Source organism: Ascidia mentula, chromosome 8 (genome assembly GCF_947561715.1).
Source record: "Ascidia mentula chromosome 8, kaAscMent1.1, whole genome shotgun sequence".
In the NCBI taxonomy this organism is placed as follows: Eukaryota; Metazoa; Chordata; class Ascidiacea; order Phlebobranchia; family Ascidiidae; genus Ascidia; species Ascidia mentula.
Genome location: NC_138573.1, coordinates 6,312,294 through 6,324,959, shown reverse-complemented (window position 1 = coordinate 6,324,959; position 12,666 = coordinate 6,312,294). Strand labels below are relative to the sequence as shown.

The 12,666-nt window shown below is 40.7% G+C and overlaps 1 protein-coding gene across 1 annotated transcript; it reads right to left on the bottom strand.

Annotated features, from left to right (window-relative positions):
- Positions 1-7: 7 nt before the first annotated feature.
- LOC145910428 (F-BAR and double SH3 domains protein 2-like) lies at positions 8-12,133 on the bottom strand. Its single transcript, XM_082997550.1, has 17 exons — positions 11,248-12,133; positions 9,695-9,792; positions 9,422-9,467; positions 9,276-9,352; positions 8,507-8,651; positions 8,242-8,378; positions 8,094-8,157; positions 7,144-7,272; positions 6,561-6,683; positions 6,108-6,268; positions 5,673-5,766; positions 4,884-5,057; positions 4,352-4,615; positions 3,646-3,970; positions 2,344-2,573; positions 1,595-1,789; positions 8-673 (listed from the first exon to the last, which is right to left on the bottom strand). The coding sequence occupies exons 1-17, from the start codon at positions 11,839-11,841 to the stop codon at positions 611-613; spliced, it is 2,919 nt and encodes a 972-aa protein (XP_082853676.1). The 5' UTR covers positions 11,842-12,133; the 3' UTR covers positions 8-610.
- Positions 12,134-12,666: the final 533 nt, after the last annotated feature.

The window sequence follows — 12,666 nt, the reverse complement described above, 5'->3', positions numbered from 1 at the left end:
AACCGAGTGATGAAAGTCGTATTTTAATTTGTACACCGTTCCACACAACAGGTTTACTAACAATTGCAGATTGACGAGAAGACAGTAGTAATAATATTAATAATAAGAGAGAAAGGGTGAATGGAAACAGTTCAAATACGGAATAACTATTAAGTGCAGTCCGTATAGGGGGTGGTGATGCCGAAGTCGTCAGACCCTCGCTTATTTCCCAGACCAGCTGAAGAAAAAGGACGATCCGTAGACAACGGGACCTGGTGAAGCCAGGAAGTTACGGCCAACTACGACGCTAGCTATGGCACGACTACTCTGTATGTTGCCTCCCGATACATACACTCTATAAATTACAATTAAACGTGCTATAAATAATCATCATTGTTTCTCCGTCCAGGATATCTTCCAATCGGCTCGGTAGCAAAATGCGCGGTACTGCCCTAAAGAAAATCCCTTGAGTATAAAAATAATGTCCGAAGTGGTCTCTTGTCGTTGTGGACACTGCACCGAATTTGCTGAACGGACCAAGGAACCTGCGCTTTCCCGGAATGCATCACATTGCGAGGTCGTCTTCCGGCAAGCCGAGGTTCCGGGCGTGGGAATGAACGCGGTTTAGGGATCAGGACGTTCCCCTGGTGTGAAGAAATGAAGGTCGCATGGGCGGAGGTGGCGCAGTTCGGTTCTGAAATGGAAAAAGTCGTAGCGTGAGGTTTTTGCCGGTCTTACTCCCAACCTAACCCAATTTGCCGAAAAGAAACACAACTCGCACTACATATATCAATGTTATATGCATACACTGTTAAACAATCTGTACAATGTTTTAAAACTTTGACACCCAATTCCAGGTGCATTTTTGTCACAAATGTGCCTAAGTCGGAACACTACTGTTCATTTGTGCGGTTTACGATGTCACAACAGAAATATTCATGGCAGCCCAAACTCCTATGTAAAATAGAAGCTGTTCTCTTAAACCTGATAATAGTGACGGGAATCTGATTCTAAACCTTCGAAATCTTTCCGCCGCTTACTGGCGGACTTTACCAAGGGGAAATGAACCAATTCGTGCACTTCAATGTTTAGTCAACATTCGCAAGGACATACTACGTCTTATCAGAGTTTCAAATCCCACATTAAAACCACGACCCAAGTACTTTCGATACCTAAACAGGTCAAACACATGTTTTATCAAGAGGGGGTGCGACCGGTTCGGTGCACCAGGGCCTACGCGAACCCTGAACACCATTGCTTGTTTTCAAACCGAGGGATTTCTACCGCAGAGGTAAGGCCGCCCCGTACAAGTTCGTGTGATCTCAAAACGAAGGTCCTCGCACCGGCAAATTTTTTCTCGACTATGAGTGTCTGCACCTGGCTTGGTAAGGCTCATTACAAGTATGACACAAGCGCAAAACGTCATTCAGACAACAGGAATCAGCTTGTTTGCTAGGTTTGTTTGTTTTGATTCCTTTTTATTAGCACAGAAACTGATGCCGTCAAGGCGAAATTCGTATTTAAAATTTATGAAAAATTTTAAATAAAAGATAGCACTGATGCTGATCGTCAGTTATTTTGGAAGTATGACACAAAATTCATTTTGCAAACTCACCGGCCGATGAATCTGCGCATAAACGGGAGATTCTGGATCTGAATGTGCCCGTTGGTGGCGAACTTCGGGCACCGCTAACTCGTTGGGCATGAAACCAGAGTCGGGAGAAGGGTTGCGATCGAGGGGCGGTGGAGGTGGACATTCACTAGGTGGCGGGGGTTGAAAGCTAGGCGGTCGATCCAGGAATGGAGAATTCTAAAACAAAGACGTGTTTTAAATTTGTCTGGGCGGTGGTGGATGATTTAAAAGAGTGGGAAAAACAGAGAGGGTTTTTTTTTGGTCATACACAAGTGGTTTCGTGGAGTCTTACTTTTATTTGACATTCATCATCGCTGTTAATTCTACTAAAAAAAACTTTATTATAACACAAGAGAGAGAAGTTAAGATGGCCAACAGTGTAAAAGTGTGCGCATTTTGTCAATATTGGACATAAGAGATTCCCACAGCAAAAAGTACTTGACAATGTTAAAAAGAATAACTCTACATAATCTAAATCAGGGTTTACCAAACTGTTTGGGCTACGGTACAATATCACAATTTTTTTTTTCTGACCCCCAATCTTAAGTCACATAAAAATTTCTTCCTAATCAGCATGGGAGGTAACAGAAAACAAAAAATATATGATGCAACAACCAAGATTTATGGGTGCAAAAGTTTGCAAGATCAAGTGATTTTTTTGTCTTAATGTCACAGACCCCAGTTTGGGAAATTGTAGTCTAAACTAAACATACAAAGCTTTAACAACTTACTGTTTCACTGTGACTATTGGCTAAGGGAGTGATTTGTTCTTCAGCACCAGAAAGTTCTTCAACTACAAGTCCAGGAAATACTCCAATTTTTCCATTGTATTCTCCTTTCCACCAACCATCGTCGATTCCATTGTCGTTTTTCGACAAAACGTTAATGATGGCATGTTCGGGGAATGTCAATTCTTCTTCCGAGCAAGCTTCATATTCGTATACCGACTTGGCCAAGCAGACTGCAAAGAAAATATGTCTTTGATTTTTCTGGCATAGTTTTGAATCAACACAAACACACACATAAATTGTTGATACAATTATCTTACGTAACGTCATGTTTATGTGGTTCTGAATGCATGTTGCCAAACTGCTAAGTGGACTGGAACTTAGATCAGGGTTATTTACATAATATGCCGTGAAGCTGGTACTGGTGTGCTGTTAACTATTTTATTTTAAACATTACAGACTAATAACTGCAATTGTTGTTTTTCTCCATGACAATAACTAATGACAAACAACATATGGAATTAAAAGCAGCCCAAAATTGTTGGAAATAATTTGGAGAATTCAAGTGTACCATGAGCCCAAAAGGAAAACCCATGACTGAGATGATGGGTTATGGTGTGCAATGGAACATTGCAAAAAAATATTGATATAGTTTGTGGAAATTTACACTGAACTGTAAATACTGTATAGAACATGCATACACAGCATGATGCTCTGTTATAACTGAATCAATCATGACGACAGTACAGGGATTTTTTGAGTGTACCCATGCCCTGACTGCGTATCATGAATCATATAAATTCACTAAATCCAATTTAGTGCATTACATCACCATTTTGGTGTGCCAGGTCTATAATTTTATGGTTTAATTGGTGGCCATATTCTTTTCTTACATTCATTATAATTTTGCTTTGGTTCTCAGAGAAAAATATAATAACTCTTTTCTTTTACAAGTGCAATTTGTTTGAAAACAGATGGTGTTATGGTGCTGAACAGGGAATATAAGCTTAGTGTTGGAATTAAAATCTTGTTTATAGATCAGTTTGAAAAATAAGAAAAAATGTGTTCGAGTGCAAACATCCTTTCACAAACTTCAGAAAAGCTCTTTTTTTGTTTTCAGTGGGTAAATTTGCGGAACTTGAGCAATGGAAGCATGTTCTCAAAACATCGTCTATAATACATTGGGCCTAACAAACAACATATACTTTAAATCACTGGCCATAGCAAAGGCATGGAGTCTGAAACCCTATTGAAAATGTCAACCTTTCATACAACAACACATCCATCCGTCAAAACTTCACTTACTTCCACGCTTGGTCGTCATGTGAGCCCCGGATGTTATCTGTCCAACTTCCCGGTCGTTTCCAGACACGGTGGAATTGGAAGTCATGGACGAGGTCCCGGATGTGGAGGAAGAAGACTCCAGCGTGTTAGAATAATCCTCCGGAGGTTCACTGTACAGGTGGTGGGAGGGAGAATTGACTGTCACTGGGAACTCAAGGTAATTTTCAGGAACGTAGCCCACGCGGCCGCGGTTGTCCCTCGCTTTCACCCACTGGTCGAGGTCTCCGTCCTCCACAGCTTCGATGACGTCACCGGTTTGTATCGTCAGTTCGTCCTCCCTTGTAGCCTGCAAGGACAAAGGTCACGTTGTTTATGCTATACAGATTTGCGTCATGAAGTTCAAATTTAGAGCTGTTGATTGGCGTGTTCTCATCAAAACCAACACGCATTGACGCAAACGTCTTTTATCTGTAATATTGTCTCTCCACTGATACACAATTTGACAACTACAGCGCGATTGATTTGAAAATATGCTTTTTTTCGTTGGCTGATACGTCAATCTTTTCCAGTAAGTAAAAAAAGCTGTCCAAGAAATTGTACCATTATAACACTTGCAGAGAAATTCCCAGAACGTAAAACTTTCAAGTAAGTGCTTGAATCGCGCCGTTGTGTGACATTACACATAAACCCTCACACAGACGCCAAGCGCCCGACAAAACTCCAATACCTGGTAAGGGTAGCGGACAGTGCAGGACACCGGATACACGCGACTGTGGTCACTAGAAGGCAGGGACAAGTTGTCCATCGTATAATCCCTGGGTTCTTCATCGAATGTCTCATCGTCAAAACAGTCGTCGTCCCATCCATCGGGAGTGGTTGGAGATTGGGGATCGTGGTTCGCGTTGTTCATTTGTGCGTTAATCGATTTGTTGTGGAGGGACTGACGACGTAGTTGGTTGGCGTGCGAGACAGACGCCGCATCCTTGGCCGCCTGTAAACAATTTTGATTAGTTTAGTAGGTGTTCCCGGATGTACGCTCAGTTTCGACATCAAAAAGCGTATAAAAGCGTTATAGAAGCCGAATACTTCTTTAAAATGTAACACAACGTTCAGTTGATTACTCGGTACAACTATAACAATACATAGTGGTGATTTTATCAAACAAAAGCACTCTGAAATAAAAAAAATGTACAAACGGTGTGTGAGACCGAAAACCCCAGGTAAGTTTAACAGAAAAAGTAATTAGGAAGTTTCTTCACCTGTGCTTTCGCACTTTCGATCCAGGTATCCACGTCCACCCCGCCATCCCGAAGTAACTGCAAACGAGCCTCGCACTGGAGATGGTTGGTTTCAATACGTCGTACGTCTTCGCGGCATTTCTCGAGTCGAACCTCCGTTTCTTGGGCAGCTGAGTCGGTCGTTAAGTCCGGGTTCTGTTTTACAAGGTAGATAGAATCTGTTTAAAGTCTGTTTCCAACGGCGAAGGGGATATTGCACAATTGTATTCTTTTCTTCCCCGTAAAAAAATGAAGCAAATTGGCTTCGGCATTTACGTTGCACGCAACTGCACAATTGACTGTGAATGCGGTCGGTGTCAACCATCTTAACTGCTTTCGAGCATCTGTTGATATCGCTTTGTCAAAAGGTCACGCGTCAAATAAAGGAAATGGGTCTGAGTCGTATAGGGCGGTTGTTCGACCACAGAACATGTAGGAGTTTGCAAAGCAGCCGACTTTTTGCACAACTCTTTGCAAATGGTAGTATCAAAATAATCTAGCAGTCACAAGTAACAGATGGTGATAGCTGTGCTGTAAAAAACTGAAAGCTAAACTTGCTTTGTTTGTACACCATTTACGAGCGCCACACAATCAACGTAATAACTGCCAAATCCTCGAGACGTTTAGAACAACGCGTAACGACCGATAAAGCGCTTTGAGGCTGCTCCAGACCACGTACACTTTAATCACACGAGGTCTGCAAATTACAGTTCTCCAATCCAGTACAAGCGTTTTCTAAGGGTTGGTGTTTTTGGTATGGTGTATACTTACTTGGGCATATTTCTGTGTGATGTTTTCTAGCTCGTGCCTCAGCTTTTGGAGTCGCTGCAATTGCCGGTCGTCGCGAACAACATATCCTGCCCACCTTAACAACATGGAATCTTTAAATGGCCGGCTTGGGGTAACCCGCTATTTTAAAAAGCCTACGGAAAGCTTACACAAGCGGTGGCACAAAAGTAAGCTCAAACACAGCTGTTTTATTGGTCTGACAAGTTATAAAACTACACATGAATAGCCCATAGGCAATGACGTATGATTTGACAATGCATCATCAAAATAATTTAGGCGGTATCATAATTACTTAATGACCAAGGTCTATTGGTATCATTACTAAGCAAGAATAGATTTTCATGTGAAACTAATAGCCAAATATAAAATCAGCAAATGGATAGTTTGTATTTTGGTGCTGATGCAATCACTACTTACTTTCTTGCTTCTCTGTTGAGAGAATTGTCTTCTGTGGATTGCTCAGCTTGCAGCTTGCCTCCATTGTTGTCTGCACCGCATGCTTCAAACTCGTACATAGGACCCCATTCAAAGACAGGGTTTTCGCGCAGGAAACATCTTATGTTGTATTCCCGGGAAATCTTTAAATTAAAAAAGGGTTTTAAATACTGTCTTTTTTATATTATTGCTGTTGGAATAAATCACATTCAATTGGCCACAAATGTACAGAAACAAAAATTTATAAATGTTCAATTGAAAATTCAACCATGGTGACAAAACTCCATAAAGCACAATCACATAGCAGCAACACATATATTACAGGCAAAAGCAAAGGATGTATTGCATTACATTACAAAAATTTGTGAATACAAAATGTGACATATGTTTTGATAACGTCAGACTAACGCATGAATCTATATGAATCAGACCAACCTTGGCGGCCTGCTCAGCTGAAATGAGGTACGCTTCCTGAGTTAATTTTGAGACATCTAGCTCGATTTGACTCAATGAACTCAAATAGTCTTGAAGCTTTTCATAAAGGTTTCCATCAAGCATCTAAAAGAACAAATGTTATTAAATTAATTATCAAACCCCTAAACAATATTAATAAAATTAAATAACATTTAACTGCAAAATGTAGCAGAAAGATCATGTAATATTTAATTACATATTAATTATGATCACATCAATCCGATTAGTATGGGTATTTTCAATGAAAAAAATATAATTCTCAACTCGCTTTAAACAAATATGACAACCCATACAAATGTGTAGTGTGACTGTGTAATCACATAAGGACAAAAAGTCACAGACACAGTACCTCATGCAAATTTTCACACAACAAAATTTAAAGCTGATGTCACAAGGATATGCGTGCCTATATAAGTATATATATAGCTTATTTGTCCTAATGACCATCTTATATGCAGTGGCGGCCCAATTAAATGGGGCAATAATTATATGGCTGATGTCTAGTAGGGTATGCTATTTGGCACACAAGCACTACGCAACCAACCCGCATTGCTTCAGGCATGTCTGTTTCATAATATCGTCGCTGATGGGCATTGGCTGCGCTTAACATAAGCAGGTACTCATTGCGTGCCACAGTGGAATGTGTTTGGTTTTCTTCGCACCTTTGCTCCAGCTACAAATATAAAAACAGGAATACATTGTTAAGATCTAGCATAGCAAGTCTCATTTCCAGACATAACCGAATCATATGTTGACGCTCTAGCCCTACAGAGATTAGAAACATGATGTAATAAATCATGGCAATTATGCTGCCACTTTTGAACTGAACACAGTATAAATAAAGAAACCACGCTGTTGGAACTTGTCGATAAATTTCAAAGAAGTCTATTTTGGGATATTTCAGGCTATCATCAACAAATCTTACAGAGCAGTTCAGTTCATTCAGTTTAAGACAAAACAATTGCCTGTTTAATTTAATTTACAATTACCAGTCATCAGTGTAATTCATTTACTGTAATTAATTTGATATTTAGCTTCCATTTCCACGTACAACTACTTTATGCGAAGACAAAAATATGGATGTTTTCCAATACCACAAAATACTGTCTCCCTAAAGTTAGGTTTCGTAGTGCACCAAACATTTTCATTGTAACCACATGGGAAAAGCTTCTATGTGAAACCAAGGTGAGTTAGAAACCACTTAACAGCCCATGCTGCCTGGTCGAGCAACATACAACAACAAACACAAAGCACTATGTCAACAAATGGGTCTCTAAATCGATTGCACAGAGAAAGAGACAGAGAGAAAAAAATATCAGCCTGGAGACATTCCAAGGTTTTGCTCCTTATCCTGTGCACTGTGTTTTGCCAATATTTGCCCAAGGTTTTGTGCCCAATGGAGCGCCACAGAGGTCGTCCTGTGCGTCACCCCATGTGGCCTCATTAATAAATTATGAGGTTTTGTATTGGTTCACCATTGGTCAAATTTATTACCTTTTGAACGGTCTTTTCCAAGCCAGCTTTGTTCTTGAACAATCCAGTTCTGTTTCGTTTTAATCTGAAACAATAGGGTCATAGCAAATTGATGAAATTTTCGATATCGGGATGCTGTCAAGAAACTTCGGCGATGACAAAAACAAACCTTTCCGTTACATCCTGGAACTTTTCGCGAGCACCTGCTGTCAATTGTTCAGCATCATAATATTTCTTCTTGGACTTGCTTAGCTCTTTAATAGTTTCGGTTATTTCATTTTGAAGTGTGTTTAAGAGATCCTGGCACTGAAAAACAGAAACAACATGTTAGCCTTTTTTCTTGTGCCAATTACATCAGTTCTTAAACAATCATATTAAAATAAAATTAGCTTTTATTTCAAACACTGCTAAAAATTGAGAATGGGGACTCGAACCTTTTTTAGCTGTGTTTCTTTCTGTGTCCGACAGTTCTTAGCAGTTTCATATATATTGTTCTTGTAATTTTCAGCTGCCACCATCCTTGTTTGGGCAACTTTGTCTGTTGCCTCAAGCACGGACTTCCACACAGATACGACAGTTCTTAAAAATAGAATATTTCCATTAAGTAAGAATGAAGACATATTCATTGAAACCAGAATTGAATAAGGATAAAGTATTACTGCTTTAAGCTAACATGCAAGCACACATAGGCAGTGTAAAGTGAACAGATAAGTCACAGGTTGTGGTATGATTACGATAAATCAAAACAAAGTTATCATTTTCACTACAGAATTATGGTTTAAGGGTTAAACCCCGTTTCCAAAATTTGTGTCTCAAAGCTGCCTTGCAACCTCAACACACTATTTATATTGGGCTTAAGTTAAAAGTACATGCCACAAATGATTGTTTGCACCAACTCACTGTGAAAAATTTCTGAACACACAAAATTGGCTGGGTGATATTGTGAGAATTATTCATGAAACAAATCAATATATATATTGAAACACCCTTTTTAATGTCATTTCTACTGATCAACTTACGGCAACGCTGATAAAACAGGTCTATGGTGTTTAAACTGGCTGCAAGTTCAAAGCAATATATACATCAAATATTGATTTAGGGCTATTTATTATTAACTTTTTATACAGGCCAGCAGCTCTACTGTATATAATTAGTCTAGACCTAAAAGTGTATGAACTTTTAGGGAAACTTCATGCATCCTACTTATTGTCTTTGTCCTCTGTATCAGGTATTGACGTCAGATCCTTTTTCAAATACTGAGCCACCAGTTTTTGCAAGGCCTGAACAACAATTAGGATTATTTATACGCTGCCACCAAAAATGAACAATTTTGGTAATTTTATACATACCTGACCATAGTCTTTTTCAAGCTGTGACCTCTGCTTTCCAAAGTTTCTAGAAAATTGAACTCAACTTTAGTGAAAAGGGTTAATTCCTATTTGATTATAACTGCCAGAATGTAAATCATGGAATTACTGTCAACATTGTCTTCCTGTTGTTAATAAATCAATTTCCTAGCAACTGCCTTGCAGTTGTCTACATTTGATAAAGTCTACCTCGAAATTCTGCTTTAAAATATACAAAATGACATGAAATTGAACAAGGAAAATGTGCCTTGGTACCTTATATCATCCAACAGCTCACATTCCTGTTGATGTTTGCTTTGTAGTTTAGAAAGTTGCTCAAGCTGAGTTTGTTTCAAAAGTTGAGTGAGTTTGGTCTGAAATATACATCAGGTTTAATCAATTATCAGGAAAGAACGGATACGTCACACTCATCCACAAACCAAAACAGCACAGCCTTTCATTAATCAATATCAATATACAGTCAAGTAATTCGACACTCTTGAACAGCCCATGTACCTTTCTTGGAGGTGGCTCCCTCATACTGCCAACAGACGCGTTCAGATAATCTTGTTTTTCCCTTAAACTAGTTGGGCTTAATTGTCACAACGCACAGGAAAACCTTTACAAACTAACCGGCCTACGCTGCCCAACAAATCATGCAAAGCGTCAACAGTGAATGGACCGCGGTATGTCAACCTTCCGGTTAAATGTAGTTTTTTAACCAACCACAACTTCAAGATCCGACAATCATCGTAAATTTTCCTTCTGCCCCTGCGCAAGGGCCACAAGTGTCAACAAAACACCGCAAAAACAGCGTGTTCAAAACTCTCGAAAACAACAAATCCCACACACTCAAGATTGGCGCGACACGACAACGAATGGGTTGCATTGGCCCAGCGGAGCCAGTCGACCACCACACTTTCGTGACGCGCACAGTTTTTCTAATTTACTCGCCGGGTTTGTTTCTTTGGCGCATGACGCAGTAAAGAGTGGTATGTCGATTGCGCACACAAGGACAGGAGCATTCTCGTCTGGACTGTTAGGTTGCCCTGTTCAGAGCGATCGCCGCCTGTTTGCCAGCTTGTCCGGCTCGGGAATGACGTAAGTGGTAGTTACGTGATGTAATTATCCCAATTCAATTCCGCTACAATAACCCACTCAAAAGGACCTGTTTACACATGTTCATACGGAGAGCCCCTTGCTGCGGCAACAAGTGTTACATTACTTTGTCTTCAACCATGGAAATGACCATTTGTCACATGATAAGAATCTTTTGACGCCGTGACAATTATATCCCTAATGGTTCTCCTAATTATTGTAGCCTGCCAAAAACGGTGACCATTAAAAATATTGTGACCAGTTGGAAAATTTTTGAAAAATGTACATGCCAGTGGTGATTGTTAATGAAAACGTCATGGAATTTTACGAGCTTAACTTGCTTGGTCAACTTTGTATCGAAATTACATGTAAAACACCTCAATTTATTACCTGGGCGCATATAGGTAGATCAATATTTGCTTTTTGCGAATAGTAAGTACATTTAATCATAACTTTCGGTATAAGCAACCTGCCTGAACGCATTTACACCGCTCCACAAATATACCTTACGTAAACTATTATTCTGACTAAAAAACGTAGCAATTTAAAATAATTAGGTGCGATTCTCGCTATCAATAGCCCCAATACAATATGACCAATTATGATGCACTATTGAAACCGAAGTACTTTTCTGACGTCATCGGCAACAGGGCACACGTAAAAATATGAATATGTGTGTGCGTCACAAGGCGTTCCACTATAGAAACGGAGTGATCCGTTCGACACCCTACCTTACTCCCTTGCACTGAATTCCGACTTGAGCGGCGTCGAGTACGCTGTACGCCTTTTCGGGTATTGTCACCGACGTAACGAACTGTGGAAGTGTCTTGCGTAGAGCTAGCTCGTCTCGCCTTTAGGTCTTGCATATCCATAACAGACGAAGCGTTCAGATTGGTATCCGTTTTGGGCTGTGGCGTCTTTGCTACAGTTGTTGAGAGCGCGTTGTCATTCTCGTCGTAGCCTTCTTTCATGTAGTACATTTGAGGAACGTCGTCGTCCAAAATAGATATCGGAAGCAGCTCGGGGGGGGTGTGTGCGCTAGGAGCGACGGACGACGCCCTTCGATTCACTGTACTATTCCCAACTGCCTTTCCCTTGTTCACATCTGGGATGTCAGTACTTTCGTGACAAGTATGCTCTCCTTCACTCAGCTGCGTAGACGATTTGTACCTGAGGGCGCCAGCCGCGTCTACAGAGGGAACGGAGAGAGAACGTGATGTTCGGCCGAATGACAGCACAGAAGGCAAGCCGTGGAAAGTGGACTGCTTCTTCACAGGCGCCTTTTTTGGAATTCCAGCTTGCGCACTCGCGTCTTCGAAAACCATACTCTCGCTTTATGCAAGCGTGACGGGCTTCACTTCAGGCCCAGCCGCGAATACATACAAATTCCTACTTCGCCCCAGGCCGCGGGCCAACCTTTCACGTACAAGTGCAAACAAACAATCTTAATCCGACTTTGCGAATCGAATATATTGACGACGATCCAGGTGGTTTCTGAATGCAAACGTACACGTTTTGCTTTTAACACAAATACAACTCACACAGCACAAAACCTCATATCTGGAACAGCAACGCATGACGCATTAACCTCAATTATTGAAGCCCGACCTCGAACTGCTTAGAACACTGATTCTACCGGAGAGAAACTCAAGTTAATGTAAGCCGACCAACCACTAACTTTGCCCAAATAGGCACATCCTGTTTTCTGGCCGTAAAAACACAGGGGCTTCCTTCATATCTACGCATTCGCAAATTCTCCTGTCTGCTCAATAGGAAGTTTCACCTGACCAGACATCAGCCACGGAAGTTACGATGGTAAAGTTTACCTTGATACGCTGTGACATCTGTTGACATTCGTATTGCAAGAGATCGCCACAGAATCATGTGCAGGTATAACAGATGTCAAATTAGTAACTCGAAACTTACTCCAAACGTTGTGCGCAAACACTGTGATCGATTTGTTAGCGCTTTTGCATAGAAAAGCATGCAGTATACCAACGGGCAGGTTTCCAAAACGCATGCTTGTTTAAAGCCTACTACGTGACAACCGTTTTAGGTTGCATCACAGTCACGATCGAAAGAGATGAATTTGGCGCATGCATTTCGATTACGTCACCTTACTGCGTTGCCCAAGAGCCGCCAATACGATT